This window comes from Hoplias malabaricus, chromosome 1 (assembly GCF_029633855.1).
Source record: "Hoplias malabaricus isolate fHopMal1 chromosome 1, fHopMal1.hap1, whole genome shotgun sequence".
Lineage (NCBI taxonomy): Eukaryota > Metazoa > Chordata > Actinopteri > Characiformes > Erythrinidae > Hoplias > Hoplias malabaricus.
The window spans coordinates 39,498,602-39,518,921 of NC_089800.1; the positions used below are offsets into that span (position 1 = coordinate 39,498,602).

Consider the following 20,320-nt stretch of genomic DNA (forward strand, 5'->3'; position numbering starts at 1 on the left):
GCAGTAATATTAGTAATCATAATATTTATTTTATTAGTAGCAGTTTCAGTAACAGTCGTGCTATTAGCACCAGCGTTGTGGCGAGATTGCCTTAGTGCGCATGCGCGCTGGAGCGCTAGCGGGTCATGGCGACGGTGTGTTCGTGTCCATGAGGCGGGAAGCGCGCTCTCCTCTGTGTCTCCTCTGCTTCTCTCGCTTTAACGCGGACTAACGCAGTGGAATAAACGATGGCGGGGGTTTTCGACATTGATCTGGACCAGCCAGAGGAAAATGTGTCGGACGACGAGCTGGAGGAGGTGAGCAAACTTTTATCTTTGTGTGTTTTTAGCTCCACGCCCTGTTCACAGGCCTCGCCGGAGTCCGCAGGCCCGAGCAGAGTACACACACACACACACACACACACACACACACACACCCTACCGACTCAGCACCCCCTCATTACAGAGTACAGTTTCCATTTTAACTGTACAGCAACATGTTTAGTGTGAAGTTTGACAATTACGAGCTGTCGAGTACAAAGCTGTCTTCTTATTCGTCACCTTCTTTATGGAAATTTCCGTTCCACCTTAAATGGTGCAGGAGTAAAGTAACTGCTGCAGTGTTTAAGGTGAATGCGATAATGAAAATATGGTACGGCTTTAGTGCCTTTTGCTGTTGGTTTTTAAAGTAGCTGTGTTGTATGTCTTAGATGTGTGGAGTGGTTTGACGCCTGGCCAGCTCAGTGAATGCCCTTTTCTTAAGTTGTCACATTTGACACGCGTCTCCGACAGCAACGTAACTTCCCCGGCATGACACACACGTGTATAACTCGTATGTGTGTATTAAGACTAGATTTGCTTTGCGAAACATACTACTTTCGTGTACTTCACACAGAGAATCTGCTAGTGATATTGAAGTTGCCTCATTCATATTTAGCTGTCTGTCATCAGGGCTGCTATTGAAAGATCAGCTCTCAGGTTTCCAGCTGGCCATTCTGGGAATTAGAGGTGGGCTTTATGGGGCAAACTATAATCTCATTAAACTTGTAGACATTCTTATAATACTTTTATATATATTTTTTTATTTATTTAATGGCCTAGTTAGAACAAATTGTGGTTGCATTTCATAGTAGTATCAAGACTGAGTGCAGCGATTATTTTGTTTTTCGTACACACTGCAACCTTATTTAACGTGACCAAAAAAAGGTCCATTGTGTAAGCTCCAGTGACCATATAGTTGCATTTTTATTTTTACAGTTTTAGACAGTAGATCACCTGTTCTTTTGCAGAGCAGGTACTATTTGGGTTGTGGATCATTCTCAGCATTCTCAGCAGTTTCTTGTGCTGTTATGAGTAAATGAGACACAGCGGTGCTGTTGGAGTTTTTAAACCCCTCAATGACACTGCTGGACTGAGAACAGTCCACCAACCAAAAATATTCCGCCAACAGCAGTCTGTTGGCAGTGTCCTTTTACCACTGAAAATGCAGTAGAGAATGACCAACACAAACTGCGGTAATAGTTGAACTGCCGTTTTAAATCTACAAGGTGGACTAACAGTGTAGGTGTGTGTATAACAGTGGACAGTGAGTGGACCCAATGTTTAAAGCTCTAGCATCACTGCTGTGTCTGATCCACTCATTCCAGCACGAAACACACTAACATGGCACTACATGTGTCCCTGCAGGGCTGAGAATTATAAACCACCCAAATGATACATGCTCTGTTGTGGTCCTGTTGATTGTAGAACAGGAAGACAGCTAACAAAGTATGCAGAGCAACAGCTGGACTACAGTCTGTAATTAACTACAGCATGCTCCTATGTTGATCCTGTCTTTGTAATGAGACTTGCATTTTTATATCCACAGTCTATTCAGAAAATCGTATTGCAAAATATATTATGATGATAATGATAAAATATTACCATGTTGCTCACCCATACTGAGAATATATATCTATTAACTTGTAAATCTTTTTACATTTTTGCAGACTCAGATCAATGACTTTATGGACCAGTGCAGTGGCTTTGAATTGTAAGTATTGTTTTTATCTCAAAATCTAAACACTGCCTTTGTTTTAGCTATTAATATGTTAGAATATGTTATTCAGAAATAACATGCAGAATATTTCAACTAAACTTAAAGGTTAAGTGAAATGAGAGTTGGAAATATTTACTTTTACATTTATGCCACTTCGCAGACACTATTATCTACAGTGACTTGCAGTTTAGCTAATAATGTTACAAGGCTGAGTGCATGCAGTGTTAGGATTCTTGCCCAAGGACTCTTATTTGTGTAATGTGGTGGTCCTGCCAAAGCTTGGAATAGAACATTATTATAGTATTTTAAATTGTTTTACATTATTATTAATTACTACACTACTTTGATAAATATTATATTTGCTATTAATATGGAACATAATTTTTTAAAATACATTTTTCTACAACCCCCTTACTCCCCTTCCCAGTAATATGGACGACTGTGAGAAGATTGAGATATCAGAAGACAATGTAAACCAAGGCACAGAGAGCATACGACCTGAATGCTTTGAGTTGTTGCGGGTTTTAGGCAAAGGTGGATATGGAAAGGTAAGCTGTGCATTAATGAGTGTTGGAACATTGTTTTATGTGAAAAATAAATATTTAACTTATTTTCTAATGTCTGTACTGGTAAGTTGGTTCATTTAAACTTGGCATTCCTCTTCTGTTTCCAGGTTTTCCAAGTTCGGAAGGTGAATGGTGCAGGGTCAGGAAAAATATTTGCTATGAAAGTGTTGAAAAAGGTTTGAAGTATTTATTATTTGGTTTTGAAATGGGTAAATGTTGTACCTTTTTAAAAGTTTGGTTGTAGTGTTTTCAATGACATGTTTTTTTTTCTCATTAAGGCTATGATTGTCCGCAATGCCAAGGATACAGCTCATACCAAGGCTGAGCGCAACATCTTGGAGGAAGTGAAGCATCCTTTCATTGTGGATCTTATCTATGCCTTTCAGACAGGCGGCAAGCTTTATCTTATCCTTGAATACCTAAGTGGTCAGTGCATCAAGCTCTACTTTTGTTCTAAGAGACAGATTATGCCTCATTTTTGTTAGCCTTTTGCTGTTGCCATAGAGCCGCTAGGAGATATATCCTGCTTCATTAAAGTGCAGCGGAATGACTTCTTTGTATGTTGGGTTTACTGCAACTAACAGTAGATTACACTCCATAAAGGCTTTTTTGATTCTGGTTCTCCACATTCCTACACTTATTTACATCTGTTATTTGCTATAGGGAAACTAGTGATTGGGTCCATTTAGATATATGTCTTGATATATATCACACACTTTAAATAAAATGTATTTTAAAAGTTACATTTTTTCCCCTATTTTTTGAGTTTTTGAAGATGAAACTATTTTTCTTTTACGTCAGTCTAATACAGATCTATTATTATGTTTCATTTACAGGTGGTGAACTTTTCATGCAGCTGGAGAGGGAGGGGATCTTCATGGAAGACACAGCCTGGTAAGGATAGATCTGCTTGTTAAACACAAAGATGTTAGATCACATCAAAGTCTTTTGATTGGGCAAAATGAAAGAAGATTATCAGAATGATCCTGGAGGCTTTTTACTTGCAGCTTTTACTTGGCAGAAATTTCTATGGCTCTTGGACATCTGCATCAGAAAGGCATCATCTACAGAGACCTGAAACCTGAAAACATTATGCTTAATAGCCAAGGTAACACTGGATCATTTGTTAAAGGAATTTTCTGGTTTAAAAATCTAATGAACATGATTTTCCACTTACCACAGGTGTGTTGATTAGCCAAACCATATAGTGGTCAAATTTCTGCTATTTGTATCCAGTTGTTCAAGTACATGCAGATGTATCATTGTGGTCTAGGTTCAGATTGACTTGCTGAGAATTAGAAAAAATGAACAAATAGTAGAAATTGGCAGTTTAGACATTTTCACTGAATCAACTCTTAGTTCTGATAAATAGTCATACTGGGTGCTGTGGAGTGGACCATCTCAATAGTTCAAAGATTTGTCTTCATGAAAGATCTATATGACAGAAAATCAAAGTCAAATCAAACTATACAACAAAGAATTCATTAAACTAAGAGTGCCATTAAACTCAAATTTGTGAATTTTTGGCACCCCATAGAATCAGATTAATGAGTAAATCCTCTTTACTATTTAGGCTTTTCATACAGCTGATTATGATACAGTGGTATATTGTCATGGTTTACATTCTTTTTTTTTTTTCCCCCAATGGACAGGCCATGTGAAGTTGACTGATTTTGGCCTATGTAAGGAGTCAATTCATGATGGGACAGTCACACATACATTCTGTGGCACTATTGAGTACATGTGAGTCACTACATTAAGAGTTTTACTTTTTATAGATCTCATATTTCTGTCCTTTTTTCGCAGTGCAGTTCCTGACATTTTAAAAATGTCAATTTGCTGAATTATAAACCTGCTGATTGCTAAGTATATAAAACCATGTGCTGTTACTCTCCTATCATAGGGCTCCAGAGATCTTGATGAGAAGTGGACACAATCGAGCTGTTGATTGGTGGAGTCTTGGAGCCCTGATGTATGATATGTTAACAGGGGCAGTGAGTACATATTTTTGAAATTCATGGGATTAATGAGATAAGGTATAATATTGTATTATACAGAAGCCTTCTACATTTAGCAAGCTAGCATAATGTGATGAACAAAATGAAGCAATTTACTTACATTTAGTAGTACACCAACAAGATTATGATTTTTATTATAACAATTACACTCATCATTATTGCCTTTCCAGCCACCTTTTACTGGAGAAAACCGGAAGAAAACCATTGACAAAATTCTTAAATGTAAGCTGAACCTCCCACCCTACCTCACACAAGAAGCCAGAGACCTGCTCAAAAAGGTAGATTTTCCTACTTGTGATTTATAAAAATATGACGGTACTACAGGATGTCTGGCAGATTTCTAAGAAATTAAATTATTAAAACATTTTTTAATGTGTCCAGCTGCTGAAAAGAAGTGCCTCATTTCGGCTTGGAGCTGGATCTGATGATGCAGCAGAAGTGCAGGTAAGAAGTTCTGTTTATAAGAGGACTTGGTGCTTAAACTTCAGAGATTTTTGTGTTGAGTTAGAGGTGATCAGAACTTTTCAGAGTAGGGTTCAAAGTGTTTTTTTTGTTTTGTTTTCCCCCCCCCCCCATTCGCAGGGTCATCAATTCTTCCGGAATACTAACTGGGATGACCTGCTTGCACGGAAAGTAGAACCACCATTTAAGCCTTTCCTAGTGAGTGTCCCCTTCACTCTGTTTTCCTCACTGCTGGCAAAATAAGGGTTAAGTAAGCACCCGTGAGTTGCATGAACTCTGTTCTTTTTTTCCCCCATAGCAATCTGCTGAGGATGTGAGCCAATTTGATTCCAAGTTCACCAGCCAGACTCCTGTCGATAGTCCTGATGACTCCACACTCAGTGAAAGTGCAAATCAGGTCTTCCTGGTGAGAGTTTTCTTTCTTCACAGGCATATAATCAAACAGATTTGGTTGTCATTATTCCATCATTCTAACTTCTTATTGTCTTCTCATTTTAAAATGTTTTAGGGCTTTACATATGTAGCTCCATCTGTTTTGGAAAACGTTAAGGAGAAGTTCTCGTTTGAGCCAAAAATTCGATCACCTCGCCGCTTTTTAGGAAGCCCAAGGACACCTGTTAGGTAATTTGAATTTAACTTTACGCAAATTTATAACGGTATTCATTTAGGAATTTTGTTTTTCCAAGGAACCTGAAAGAACGAATCTTTTGAATTGTTAGATTTATACTGCAAACTTGAAAGGGAATAAAAAAAAAAAAAAAAAGTATTTTTGAGTCATTGACATTAAAATATAGTTTTGTATCAAAAGTTTCCTTTGATTTTCCTCACAGAATCCTACTTTGTAGAACATCTGTCCTAATATATATATAATTATTATTATTTTTTTTTTCTTATGTTAAATCTACTGTAAAGTAATTGTTTAGACAATAGGCTTCATAGCGTAGTATGTAGTTTTCTAAGTGAGCTTGGAGGCAACCTATGCTGGCAACACATGGCCTGTCTCAATGAAAACTCTACGCCATAACCTGATGTGCACTTCCTTAGAAATTTAACCACATGTCGTCTTGATGCAGACTGCAGTGACTGTGATTGTTCTGCAGTTGAACAAACATGGTTTAAGCTGAACCAATGAAATCCAGTAATAGGAACAACTCCACACGACACCTGCAAATTCATCGTGGGATATTTCCTCCCAAATTGGTTTGGAGGTCACAGAACAAAACAAAGGTGGAACTCCTCAAGGAGGAAAAAATGAGAAACAGGCAGGATAAAATGTGCTGCCATTTTATTTGTTGCTAACCTGGCACCACATGTAAAGTACACTCTCTTCCCAACACAACCTACATCCTAGATGGTGCACTTTTACAGATTTATAAAACTATACTGTTTAGGGTTCTGTGGCAATGCTGTATATTGTGATATTTAAAATGTGGACAGTATTTCAGAATGAGGGCGTTATTTAAGAATTGTGTGTGTCTGTGGGGTTTGTCAAATTTCTGTTAATTTATGTGCATTTAAAAGTGCCATAAGGAGGGGGCACTCTGGGAACTTAGATTTTTATTTATTTATTTATTTTTTATCGTCAACACCTGTGGTGGTGTGCACTGTTGGGCTTTGCTGAGCTCAACTGCACAACGCCAAAAACCCTTCACTTGACCCACACTCACAGATATGAAGCTCACGCAGCCTGACGGTGCACCCCCTCCCCATGGTAATATCGTATTATATTATTCGTGTTAATATTTTGAGCCAGCATCAGAATGTAGATATGTAAATACTACTACATCAATGCATTGTGCACTAATGGTTTGGTGGTGTAACTGCAGAGCAATGCAGAATCCAACGTACAAGTGTAAAGACACAATAGTGTAGGCTTTGCGTTGAGTCAACATCTATTCAAAATAGAACAATTTGTCATTGCAATGCTTTTTGTCTTCTAGCCCTATCAAATTTGCTGGGGACTGCTGGCCACGAGGCCCTACCATGCCTGGACCTTCCTCTCTACAGTCTCCCACAGAACTTGCTATGGAAGTATCTACCATGGATCAGATGGACATCGCAGCCAGCACTGAAGTCACTGCTCCACTGCCAATCAGGCAACCTGCAGGCTCCAAAATGGGCCCTTTCAAACAACAGGCATATCCTGTCATATCCAAAAGGCCAGAGCATCTACGTATGAACCTATGACCATTAGCTTGACCTAGAGATATTTACTTTGCTTTCTTCATTTTTTTTATATGAATACTAGGGAAAAAATGGAAAATTCCCCGTCACCACACTACCTTCTACTATTGTAGACTGTGCTACACTATCTGATGAGCATGTGTGCTTCACTGAGCTTGAGAAACTACTTCAGTTCCTCACGTCCCAAATCCTCAGACCACATTGTTCTCAGATGCTTCCTCTCATAACATATCAGATGGAATATCAGGATTGGGCCTTTTTTCATCAATGACTTTTTTTTTTTTTAAATATGATTGTACCGTAAAAGGAATACAAAACACACGAACAAAAATCCAGTTTCACTTGGCACTGTTTGCTAAATGTGCAGACTAGATGACATGGTGCTCCCTGCAAGATGATCAAGTGCTTTTGAGGAATTGCTTCTGTGGGATACTTTTGCGTCTTTACAGTATTGCTTGGGAAGCAGAATAGCTTCTCTTTGTGGAATTAAATCATTGTTAATTGAAAGCAGCGATGAATTTGTGGGAATTTTCAGCACGCAGAGGTTAATAAGCTGGCGTATGTCTTATACTATTTGAACATTGAAGTACATCCCATAGTGAAATAGAGATGATGGGTCAGTACACCGGAGCATAACCTTTTAAAAAAATTATTTTTTTTTTTTAATGTGCTGAAGAATCTGAACTGTTTTTGCAGTTGCGCTTGATGTGTTCTGTGGTTTTGTGATTGAGACTGTTTGGGACATACAATGACTTGTGTGTGTGTGTTTTTTTTATTTTTTTTTTTTTATTTTTTTTTTTTTTTTACATCACTTACCTCAGTAAATTGAATAAGTTGTATGTTTCCTCTCTGTGTGCTGTTTGAAGATTATCTCGAACCCTGTCTGCCCTTTATTCAACTGAAAGAAATGGAATGTGCAAAGGATCCTCAAAAACTACACAAAAATGTTCTACGAAACATTGTGCTGCTAATTGTATGTAGAATCACATCAGTTTTCATTATAAATTCTTCTTTCAATTGCCCTATTGTTATCAGAGATGGCTTGCACAAATTCCTTGGCTCAGTGTTGCATCAACATTATCTGAATGCCATTGAATGGCACATTATTACTTTTACCTCATGTGATTACTAGATGGTAATAGAGTACTTATGTTCTTAGAAAGGTGTTGCAAACTGCACACAGACTGGAAAAGATTATTTTGATAAATTCAGATATGTTTTACCAACAGAATTGGAGTAATGGCCTCAAGTATTGTAAGCATTATGATCTGAAGTAAACACATTTGCCTGCATTTCCAAGGGATGTTTTTGCAGGTATCTATAAATCATTTTCTTACCATTAAAGTGTTTTCATTTGGTCCAAAAAGATTTAAGCTGATATGCTTGGATTTGGAAATGTACATAGCTTCTGACCTTTCAAATACATCTCTAGAACAGTTGTGCAGTTGGATCACTGCTGCCATTTGCTCGTAATTGTTTTCACTCTCTCATAATTGTGTACTACACCAGCATGTTGGCATTGTTTTGTCCTGCATTGTTGTGGTTTACATTTTGTGACTTGGTAGATGACTCCATCTCTTCCACACAAGTATAAAGTCAGCTGACCTCTTGGCAAAATAAAAACCCACATTCAGGAGCAAGTCAGCTGACTGCTTGGAAAGTTGTCTGCATTAAACCTTGCTCTACCGGATTTTTTCATTCATGCCGAGATGTCGCTACAAATAGCACACTTTGAAGGAGCAAATGTGTGTTCATTGTGAATACAGTAATACAAAAATTAAAGAGACAAATTAGATTATGTACTGATACACTTGAATTTCTCCAAGGTATTGGTTTTAAACATACAATCACAAAAAATCGATAAAATGGCTATTGGTGTTTGCTGTATTGGTAATTGTTAAAGAGTTTTACAACCATTGAATATATTAAGATTTATTTAGATTGACTAAGTGATTTGGTCTTTAATGCTGTATTTATATTACGGACATGTGGTACTGGGCTGCTCTGCAAAAATGGCTGGAATTTATTAATGCATTTGCAACCGTGTATATTGTCTTCCAGTTTTTATATTCTGCCAGTTTTAAGTTTGCTTGGATCTGATTTTACTGAGAATGCCACTGAATCTTGATATTGAATCCTTAAATTTTTTGGCCAGTGTTACTTCAACTGGACCATTAATCACCGTAAATGTGAAACTGCTAGTTCCTTAAAGAAAGAAAAAAATGTTTTAATATATTTTAATATATAAAATGTAATGTTCACAAACCCTGCAACCAAGCAATGTGCTTTGCTTTCCAGCTGGTTAAGTTTAGCCTTGTCAAAATCAAAGAGCTTAATTTTACGTGTTTTTTGCTGCAGGTATTTTAAGCCTTATGTATTACAAAATGTGTATATTCACAATTACTAGATACACAAATACAGATTACTATGTAGTCACAAAAGCCTGCAGCTCCTTCAAAGTTGCTGATGGTTTCATCATGGCCTCCTTAATTTTCCTTTCTTATTTAGTTTTGCAGAGGAATCTGTTTAACCTTGTCCATTATCAGCCCAAGCATCTTTGAGACAACTCCTATTCCCTGAAATGTTACCAGCATAACCACTTCACTATGGTGGATAGATTGCTTACTTCCTAATGTTTTGATCTCTCCTTTCTAAAGGAACTCTGGCTTGGACTGCTACCAGATTGCTGGTGGTGTTATTGCTTAAGGGTGGTAAAGACAGTTGACAGGTGCTAGAATGAAAGATAAACAACAGAACACATGATCCTGTGTAGTCTTTATGGAAATCTCCCACCTCCATTGAGAAAACTAGATATTCCAAAAGAATAACAAGTGCAAGAGACTTAAGTATTTATAAATATTGAGGATTAAGTGCAATTGTGTATCTAGGGTGTTACAGGCCCCTGTAAAGAGTAAGAGTTTAGTGAAAATTTAGTTTTTCTAGAGCCTAGGGCCCTCCAAGAAAATTCCTGGTTTATCTGAGCTAACTTCTATTCTGTGTTTCAGGGGAGCAGACAGTTGAATAGATTGCTTACTTTCCTGTAATACCAATTTCTTTTTCTGAAGGGTCTCGGCTTCTACCTGATTGCTGGTGGAGTCAAAAATTAAAAGGTTGTAAGTGTCGAATAAACCTGCTACAGTCCAAGTACAACAAGCCTCAGGGCAATTACCCGACCTGTGTAATATAACTGTAATTTAACTATAGTTACCTTATTAGAGGGGTTCTTCACCTTTTTTTTTCTACAGTGAAATTCTTTATTAGAGTTAAAATATTTTTCTTTGTGGGATTACTGACATTTTCACTCCCTTACTATTATGTAAAACAATAATTTTTAGCTGGGTATTTTTTTTTAGTTTCAGAAATTTTGTATAAGCAATAAAATAATGTGTAAGAATTTTGTAAGTTAACGTTAGCTATGTTTTGAACTTGTGCTTCATGGTCCATAATTAGACACTTATATTGAAGCTATAAACTCTGCTTAAGTAGAGTACTGTGAAAATCATTCTATTTTTTAATTTATTTATGACTGGGTGCACTTTAACGCTTTCTACTTAGAGATAAGGATGAAGAAAAAAAAAACATGTTTTAATTATTTGCAGTTTTCTGTCAAATTCATTTTCCAAAACATCAAGCTTAATTTCTGAAAATATTAGTGTCTGTCATTCCGTTGTGAGAAGAGGGCACTGGACCTGAAAGGAAGTTATTAGAATTTTAGAATTAATACTCCCAATTTCTTAAACTGAATGTGTGGAAAAATATACATTCAGGCTTTCAAATCTGAAAAACACTGTAATAAGCTATCAGCTACTTTAAAAATGATTTGCCGCTCGATGACGTTCTGATCTATTCAGACGGAATGCAGTCATGGACAAAATGTTATAACTACTGGAAATAAATATGGGAAAATTAACCAACATGTTTTACAGTAAATCATCTTTAGCGGTCCCTAATGTTTCCTGAGCGGATTAATTCACAGAGAAACCTGAGGGTGGCGATAAGAAATTGCAAGAACTGAAGGAAGGCGCTGAAGAAGCCGAACCAAAACATGACAGAAGGCGTTTCCATGTTCAGTCTTAACATGAGTTGACTTATATTTCTAATACATTCATAACTGCTGCCCTGAATTTGTGACGCCAGGTATACTTGCAGTTTTTTGTTCAGTATTTTTTCAGAAATCTATAACTATTTCTCTGTATTTTAATATATTGTTCTGTCGGGAAATACGACGAGATCAAACTACAGGAATTCAGCTTATGTAGCAATATATGTCGATGGGATTTGTTTTTCATCAGTAAAATTGCTTATAAAATGTGAAGCGACGAACAAAAGCGTAATGACTTTAATATAAAAAGCACAAAGATACAGATAATTATTTTCATAATATCTAGCTAGTAACAGCGGTTAGCGCAGTGGTTTAGCAGCAATGACTTTTAAAACCAACGTCTGTTTGTTGGAAACGTTGGAGCGGTTTAAACTAAGTTAAACCTCGCGGCTGTTTTATGTTACTGAGAATATTGTGATGTTTTGGTAGAGAACATCGGACGTACAGATTCATTTCAGTTGGTGTTTTGTCACTTTATACTGCTGATAATTTTTGTTTCTCTTTGGAATATAGCGATAGCTATCTCTCGAGGGGCTGGGATTAAGATGTCTTGAGGCATCAATTTGCAATTTGTGCATGCATTTGATTGTGCCCAAAATATCCCACTCGTTTCATTGCTTTAAGCTTTAAAATAAAATCTCTGTTTATTTAGAAGTTATTTCCAAGAAAAAATAGAAATCTTTGCTCTCATTTGGTATGCCAGACAGTATTAAGTTTATGATGTTGATACATTTTCTTCTGATTTCTTATTGGTACTCTGTCATATTAAAAGGGTTTGGTGTGCACCATACACATTTAATTTCAATTAACAAAACATTTTGTGAATTATTATTTTTATAAAATTATTTTATTTTATAAAATATTTATTAAAAAAAAACAGTAAAATAAATCACATCTGGCATTTTGTTTCGGTTTGCATTTTGGCTACTACATAAACATCTAGCTGAACATTTTGGAAAGAAAACAAACAGCCTGAATATTTAGTCATTTCAAATTATTATTATCTTTATTTTATAGACCCCTACCTCTGCTATGTCTCAGCCGGAGCATCTTAGCACATCCCCTCGGGGCATGGCTGAGTTTATGGTGCAAAGGAAGCTTCTTGGATTTGGGGCACTCCTGGCCTGGATGATCCTGTTCCACTTATTGGTGAATGTTTGGCTTCTCTGTGTGTTCACAAGTTTATTAGTAGTTATCGGTGGCTGGCTGGGATCTCAGGCCATTCTTGATTCTGAAAGTGTAATTCATCTCGAACGCTTTGTCACACTGGAGAAGAAGCAGTCTGATGCCCAAAGTGAGCTGGAGTTGGACTGCGAGATCCAGAATACAGTTAATAAGATCATACGAGACTTTGTCTCTTCATGGTACAATACTGTGTCCTCAGAGCATGAATTTGAAGAGGAAGTCCACAATGCCATGATCTCAATGGCTATGGAACTCAAGCGAAGAGCAAAGAAAGTGGATAGGACAGCTTTAACTCTGAGGACGTTGGAGCTTTGTGGATACCACCTCCAGTGTTGCATAAGAGCAAAAGAAATCCAGGCTGGACAAGTGGACAAGGAAGAAGGTGAAACTACTACTGGAAGCTTATGGGAAGCATACAGCACAATTTGCACACCTCATCCTGCTCTTCAGAGTCCTGCCATAGAAGTAAATTACGCCAGGGCAATTGTGGATTTGCTTTTACACGTTCTTGTCCCTCAACCTCAACTGGAAACAAGAACAGGGAGGTTTGTGGTGTGTGAACTCATAACCTGTAAAGTTCTGCTGCCTTTAATTGCCAAACTATCTGATCCAGACTGGTTAAACATGTTAATTGTAGATGTGTGTACCAGTAAACCTCAGCCCAGACCAGTCAAAATACAACCTGTGAAAAATCCATCTCCACCCCTGATTAATTTAAATCAAGAGAATTCACAGCAGGAAATTGAAACTCCCTCTAATTTAATCTTGAAAGTCAAGCCTGATATGCCTTCAGCAACAGACATGCCGGAGTTGGCTGCTTACGATGTCATTGATTGTGCGGAGCTTGATTGCCCACAGAATCTAGAAGAGGAAGAAGCCAAACAGGTTGAGACATTTACTTCAGCAAATCCAAGTTTTAATCTGAGATATTATCAGAGACCTGGGAAATCCAACCCTTTTTTTCAAGAAACTGACTCTGACTTGGACTCTCCTCTGAATGATTTCAAAAGAAGCTCTTTGGAGTCACTAGTTTTGATAGGCCCAGAAGAAACGATGTCAGAAAGGCTAACAGAGTGCCATACACCAGTAGATGGTGTGTTAGACTTGGAGGAGGACTTTCAAGTCTATTCAAATGCAGCAAAGAACTCATGCCCTAAGGTGGTGGTCTCAGAGATCCCAGAGGAACCTAGCAAAGCTGCTGATGTTGCAGAAAAATTGTCATCCAGCTTTTGTGGTCTTCAGGAGCTTGAGAAGGGTAACTCAAAAATGGACAGTGGGCTAAGTGCTGCTGAGAGGTCAGTGGGGCTGAATCCTAATGAACTTCCTCTAACAGATTCTCTGCAGGCTTCTTCACCTTCAGCTGGAGCCATGCCACTCTCCCCTTTTGCTTTTGAACCCCTCAGTAGTCCAGAGGGTCCAGTCATTATTCAAAACTTGCGCATCACGGGTACCATCACAGCCAAAGAGCACAGAGGCACTGGATCACACCCCTACACTCTGTACACGGTGAAGGTGAGTTTTGTATTAATGTCCTACCAGTTTGACAAATTGAAGTAAAAGAGCAATGAAAAATATTTACCACAGAAACTATAAATTCAAATGAATTGCTAATAAAGTTTTTAGTACAGAATCTCAAATTCATCCAGGCCACAAGGTGTCAGTATAATCATTTTTCATAACATGTATATGAATGATTGGAAAAGAGGGTAAATAATCCTTTAAATTAATATTCAGTCATGAAGATGCAGAGTGTTGAATGTGGAGTTTGTTTGTTTTTTTAATTAATGAATTAATTTTTTGTTTCATGATTTGCAGTACGAAACTGCTGTGGACTCAGAGAATCCAGGAGCATTGCAGCCAGTTGCGTATCACACAGTCAGTCGTCGCTATAGTGAATTTCTGAACCTGCAGACACGTTTGGAGGAGAAGCCTGAATTACGCAAAATACTTAAACGTGAGTTCTGCTGAATTAAGTTCACCATGAAGCAAAGACATGCATTCCTCTTTGTCAAACAATTAAAATTGCTAACTAATACTGTTATCATTTTAGATGTAAAAGGACCTAAGAAGATCTTTCCCGATCTCCCTTTTGGAAACATGGACAGTGACAAAGTTGAAGCCAGGAAGACTTTGTTGGAAACATTTCTTAAGGTTTTTAAGAAGTTTTCAGTTACTGATTATCATGAATTGGATGGTTTACTGTATATTATACTTTAAACTTAACCTTTAATTATTTTATTTATATTTATTTATTTATTTATTGTTAGTTTCCCAGTCATATTAATTGCATATTATTATATAATTTATTTCCTGTGCCTGCTTTTATTTTATTATTATTATAATATTATAGTAATAATTGTTATTTTGTTTTGAATGATTTACATGCACCAAAAGTAATAAAATGAAAAAAATAAAATAATATGAAATATTTTCAGTGTGATGTGTTTTAAACAGATTTATGTTTTTTTTTTTTTTTGCAGCAACTTTGTGCCATACCTGAAACTGCCAACAGTGAGGAGATGCAAGAGTTCCTTGCCCTTAACACTGATGCAAGAATTGCTTTTGTCAAGAAGCCATGCATTGTTTCACGCATAGACAAGGTACATTTTAAGGAGTTTCATATGTATATTATTTTCTATATCGGTGCTTTTCAAATACAGCAAAATATGGTTAATTTGAAGTGTAAATCTGTTTGTTATTGCTGTCCAAACAAAAAAATGTATCTCCTAAATAGTAACTTTGTAGGAGAAGGAAAAAAAACTTAGTTAAATACATCAGATCTATAGATTTGTATTGCACCAATATGTATAATTTTGGAATCAGTTATGTGTATTTATGTGTCCGTTATATCCAGTGTTTATTTAAGAGCAGCAGCCTGATCTATGGCGTTGGATCCAATTCAAAATTCGCGAGTGGAGAACATAATTTGGTGTGAGGAAAAACCACGCCAGGAAACGAACAGTGCTCTCACAATCGGGAAAACATTTCCCGGGAGGAAAATACACTCTGATTGAAGACAAATCCACCTTGTTCGAGGGCAGTCAAAACAGTGCGTCATTCTCACTGCACTCAGGTTCTCCCGCAGTCCGCATTGCTTGTGTTGCCATCACTGATTATGAAATAATTGCATATTTTGAGTTGTCTGCTCATTAGTGCAGCATTGACATGCATATTGGAGCCTCATTTGCGATTACGAGTAAGTGAATGAACATGGTCTCAGGCAAATACCCGATACCAGTATCGATATTCATGCATTTGAAGTTTAGATGTTTTAAAAATGGGTGTTACGTTGGTGCAGCAGGTAGTGTCGCAGTCACACAGCTCCAGGGACCTGGAGGTTGTGGGTTCGATTCCCGCTCCAGGTGACTGTCTGTGTTGGTGTGTTCCCCCGTGTCTGAATGGGTTTCCTCCGGGTGCTCTGGTTTCCTCCCACGGTCCAAAAACACATGTTGGTAGGTGGATTGGCGACTCAAAAGCATCTGTAGGTGTGAATGTGTTGCCCTGTGATGGACTGGCACCTCCTCCTGGGTGTATTTGCGCCCAATGATTCCAGGTAGGCTCTGGACCCACCACGACCCTTAACTGGATAATCGGTTACAGATAATGAATGAATGAATGTTTTAAAAATGATCCTAAATAACACATTTCTACTTCTACTTACCAGATTATAATTTTATACAATTATACCTGATTATAAATTTTACTCACTTGACAGTTGGTTGTATGCCTATGCTATTAAAGACTGAATGAAAGTTTATTTTGTGTGACTTGGCAGATCGTGGTGAATGTAATTGTGGACACACTGAAGACAGCCTTCCCTCGCTCAGAGCCACAAAGCCCCACTGATGAGATGGAGACTGAGCCTGATGGGAAATTGTTCTCTGACAAGAAGACGAAGTATGTGAATCTGTTTGCAGAGCAAGAGTTGTGAACTGCATAGTATTCAGTGCTGTTAATTTTTTTCATTTTTGTGGTAAACTAAACTATATTTGGTGGTGTACTTAAGCTGAAAAGCTTCATGTTTCAATATGAAGAGAGCGAAATTATTCTTATTTGGATTCCACAGTGGAAGATGGGATTTTGTTATAAATATGGCGTGTTGTTCGTGTATTGTCAGGTGTCCTGATATTATATTTTACTTTATTGCCAAGTGCTCTAAGTTTTGACAATTTATTGCCTCTTTTTCTTTTCAGGGCCAGGATGCGCTTTACCAGTAAAACCTCCCCTGCTCTTAGCATGTCTGACATGAGGCCCAAAGTTCTGTACTGTTTTAGTGAGAATAGCACTGTAAGTCAAAATGCTTTCTTCTCATTTTTAAATGTTTTTATTTTTTTGCATGTATAGTGCAAAAATATTTTAAATAAAGCTGATGGGCAGCACGGTGGCGCTGCAGGTAGTGTCGCTCTCACATAGCTCCAGGGTGTAGGGGTTATGGGTTCGAGCCCTGCTTACTGTCTGTGTGGAATTTGGTGTGTTATCCCAGTGTCCATGTGAGTTTCCTCTGGGTGCTCTGGTTTCCACCCATGGTCCAAAAACAATTGGCTATTCAAAAGTGTGTGTGTGTACTTGTGAAGGACCTCCTTCAGAGTGTGTTTTGATTCCGAATGGGCTCCGGATGTATTACAAGGGAAGATGTAAGCAGAGGAAAACAAATGGAAAAGTATTGCCAGTATTCGACGGATTATCATGTTTTTCTCAGCAATTTTTATGTTCCATTGCACAGGTTCTGTATGTAAAATTCAAGTAAATTTTTTTCAGGCTTTTAATGGGCTCAGCTTGAATGGCTTAGAGTGTGCCATTTCAGAGCAAGAGAATCTTGTTAACAAGGTGCCGGTCAGAGATGCAGATGGAGAGCGTGATGTGAACAGTGGTGCCAATGGAGATTCTGAACCCTGTGCATGTGCAAAAAGAAAGTTACCCAAGACTGTTATTCAAGACCAAGGTAAGTTATTTGCTGTTGTCCATACACTGGAAATCTTTAGGCACCACACAATTTAATTTTACTTTGGTTTAGAGTGGCATGATTTATCCCAGTACCTCTGGGATGAGTTGGAATGGTGTTTGTAAGGCAGAATTAATCATCCTACATCAGTATCTGACATCATTTGTACTCTTGTAACTGACAACAGTAAAATTCTCACAGCAATTGTTTAAATGTAAGTAAAACCTTAACAGAAGTTTTTCTTTTTAAAAGCTTAAGCAATTATAATTGTTAGTCTTTTATGAAGCTTTTGATGAACTTACATGTGATAGATTTGTGCAGCCTGTAGAGGGCAATATGATTCTGTCTGATTGTTGCTCGTTAAAACATGAACGTACTTCAGTAGTGCAGTGTCAGTTCATACGTCTCATAGCATTTTTAAAAAATATATGGAAACTTTTATATTTATATGTTAGTATGTCTCACACGATCACTGATAAACTGTGAAAGACTAGCTGCTGCCTAATACCTATAATTCCTGCCACCACATTTGCTTGAACCATGGTTTTCAGGGCCTTAAAATGCCTCTTCTATCACATCCTCCCAAAAAATGGTACATAACAGAGTTTGTAACACTCTGCTGAATCTGAATCGGATCTGTTTGAATACACTAGTGGCAGCTCTACTCTGATGAACTAGGACAGCCTGTTGCTTGAGTCATATTTATCCTCTACATAGAACTTTTTTTTTTCCTCCCATTTACCTAATTGACAATTCTGCACATTACCTAAGGACACCGCCACTACAGTCACGTCATACTATTAAGCTGGGAGGGAGACAGCAAGAACATTCTTCCTCTAAAACAGCTCTTTAAATTTTGCACCACTTGGGAGAACACACTGCACATTTTAATGCATTGTTTTCATTAATATGCACTCTCCATGTTCTCTCCAGAGGGTGTGTTAACTTTTTATTTTCTTTTTTACAGTAACTTTTTATTTTTCTGGGAGAATTTTAAACTAGTTACTAGAATGTTGCTTTAAGAATTTGACGGCATTCATTCAGATAAACAGTAATGAGGTCAGGTAATGATATTGGATGATTAGTTCTGGATCACAGGCTCCGTTACAGCTCATCTCAGATATTGAATGGAGCTACACCTCACCACAGAACACAATTGTACTGCCTCATGGCCAGGTTTTGGAGGATTTTACATAAAGATGTATGATTTCCAAATGTTAGATGAAAACTTAACTTAACTTTCATACAAAACATTTCACATCTATGAGCTATTGTGGTAGGTATGGCTCATTTGAAGCAAGTTGTCTTTGAATGGAATGAAGTGGTATGTATATTATGATATTTGAAATAAATATATTAAGTAAATAATGTAAGGAATGAAAGCATGATACATATCCTGTATTGCGTTAATGTTTTCACGTGTCGTGACTTTTTGCCATACTTCTCATATAGGGGACACGGTACTCGCTGACATGGCTCTGAATGTCCTGTGTCTGCTAATGAAGGAGCAGTGGAGTTGGCTCTGCACTGAGAATATCCAGAGGAGCATCAGACTGCTGTTTGGGACCCTCATAGACCGGTATGAAATCCACAACCCTATAGTGAATGCTGTTTGTTCATTATAAGTCGTGACCTGTGGAATCTGTTTAGTTTTAGGGCTGAATGCGTTGCCTTGTGAAACAGATTTATGGTCAAGTGTGGAAGAGTTTATAAGGCAGACCAAGTGTTATATGTCGATGATCATAAGAAACCCGAAATACAAAAGTCCGGCCAATTTTAACACTCTGGAGCTATATACACACCCAAATACACACAATTGGTATCAAAACAATAAATGTTTGCAGTAGTATCATTAAAAATAATGGTTAATATTTAGAGCTACACTCACTGTGTTGTTTTGCTGTGCCAGACACTTTTGTTTTCTCCCAAATTGGGTCAGCAAAATTGTTTTCACCTCAATTTCACTTCAGTATAATTACATATTGGCATTACTTAGCACCTAACTGGCTGTATTTTCACAAGGCTTAAAGGTGATCATTTTAAGTGTAAATAGGTTATTGACTATAAGCCATGTCCAGCAAGTTATTTTCTTTTCATATTACTTGGAGTTTTACCATATTATTGGTAAAATTGCATATTATCAATGATATAGCCTTTGGGCATTACCAGAAACAATTTTTATGTTAGGTTTCATTTCAGATATTATTTAGAAATTGAGAAAGGGTTTATTTGCATTTATGACAATCAGACTGGATTTTTTACCTACAGCATTTATGAAACTCCTTTTTGAGGCGTGTAGAACGTGCCCCCATTTGATGAAGCCATAACCACTTGTCAGTCTCTGCGATTTTAATCAAGAGTTGAAAAGCCTTGGAGCTGTTTTTTTGCAACACACTGGTCATGGTCTGCATAAAAAATGTTGGCCTGAAAGGCACACTTGTAAATAGGGTCCAATGTTTTGGCCTCAATGTTGAGGCAATAATTGTATAGTATGGAAAGTGGGACCGTTGTAGAAGAAATCTTTTCCCCTTCACACAGATGTGTGGAACAAGCCTTATTTTCCAGCTACTGTGTGTGTACTGACTGGGACGCTGCAATATGGGAATTCAAGTTTGAGGCCAATATGTAGTATTTCAGCCATTTATATGCTCAAGTCTTATGTTGATGCACTGAAGACAATTAAAATCTTGAGAGCATTAAGACCAAATCCAAATTGAGAAGCATTCAGCCAAGTTTACTTATATAACATTTCAGCGTTGCAGACAGTGTTCAGTCATTAGGATAAATGCTGTCTGCTGAACTGCATTTGGCTGGCCATGCTTGTGGAAAAAGGCTTTTAGAGGCC

The 20,320-nt window shown here is 37.5% G+C and overlaps 2 protein-coding genes across 5 annotated transcripts in view; both read left to right on the forward strand.

The window, feature by feature from the left end:
- Window positions 1-116: 116 nt before the first annotated feature.
- rps6kb1b (ribosomal protein S6 kinase b, polypeptide 1b) lies at window positions 117-9,465 on the forward strand. Its single transcript, XM_066662532.1, has 15 exons — window positions 117-296; window positions 1,967-2,010; window positions 2,444-2,564; window positions 2,690-2,758; window positions 2,861-3,008; window positions 3,419-3,476; window positions 3,590-3,690; window positions 4,235-4,325; window positions 4,486-4,576; window positions 4,771-4,878; window positions 4,982-5,044; window positions 5,183-5,260; window positions 5,361-5,468; window positions 5,571-5,683; window positions 7,003-9,465. Exons 1-15 carry the CDS (start codon window positions 228-230, stop codon window positions 7,247-7,249), a joined length of 1,509 nt encoding a protein of 502 aa, XP_066518629.1. The 5' UTR covers window positions 117-227; the 3' UTR covers window positions 7,250-9,465.
- A 1,792-nt stretch (window positions 9,466-11,257) lies between these two features.
- The window catches only part of snx19b (sorting nexin 19b), a 41,706-nt gene continuing 32,643 nt past the window's right edge, over window positions 11,258-20,320 (forward strand). For all 4 annotated transcript variants that reach the window (XM_066662528.1, XM_066662529.1, XM_066662531.1 and 1 more), the window contains exons 1-9: window positions 11,258-11,383; window positions 12,366-14,045; window positions 14,349-14,487; window positions 14,584-14,684; window positions 15,014-15,133; window positions 16,309-16,430; window positions 16,727-16,820; window positions 17,292-17,475; window positions 18,928-19,054. In XM_066662528.1, coding sequence (XP_066518625.1) covers window positions 12,381-14,045; window positions 14,349-14,487; window positions 14,584-14,684; window positions 15,014-15,133; window positions 16,309-16,430; window positions 16,727-16,820; window positions 17,292-17,475; window positions 18,928-19,054 — 2,552 coding nt within the window. In that variant the 5' untranslated portion in view covers window positions 11,258-11,383; window positions 12,366-12,380. The remainder of the gene's footprint in view (window positions 11,384-12,365; window positions 14,046-14,348; window positions 14,488-14,583; window positions 14,685-15,013; window positions 15,134-16,308; window positions 16,431-16,726; window positions 16,821-17,291; window positions 17,476-18,927; window positions 19,055-20,320) is intronic.

What these genes read in the sequence shown, in the direction of transcription:
- rps6kb1b (XM_066662532.1), top strand. Translation starts at nt 228, where the DNA reads ATGGCGGGGGTTTTCGACATTGATCTGGACCAGCCAGAGGAAAATGTG. An exon ending in CAGTGCAGTGGCTTTGAATT is followed by an intron (nt 2,011 to 2,443) that starts GTAAGTATTGTT and finishes TCCCCTTCCCAG; the next exon opens with TAATATGGACGACTGTGAGA. An exon ending in CTATGAAAGTGTTGAAAAAG is followed by an intron (nt 2,759 to 2,860) that starts GTTTGAAGTATT and finishes TTTCTCATTAAG; the next exon opens with GCTATGATTGTCCGCAATGC.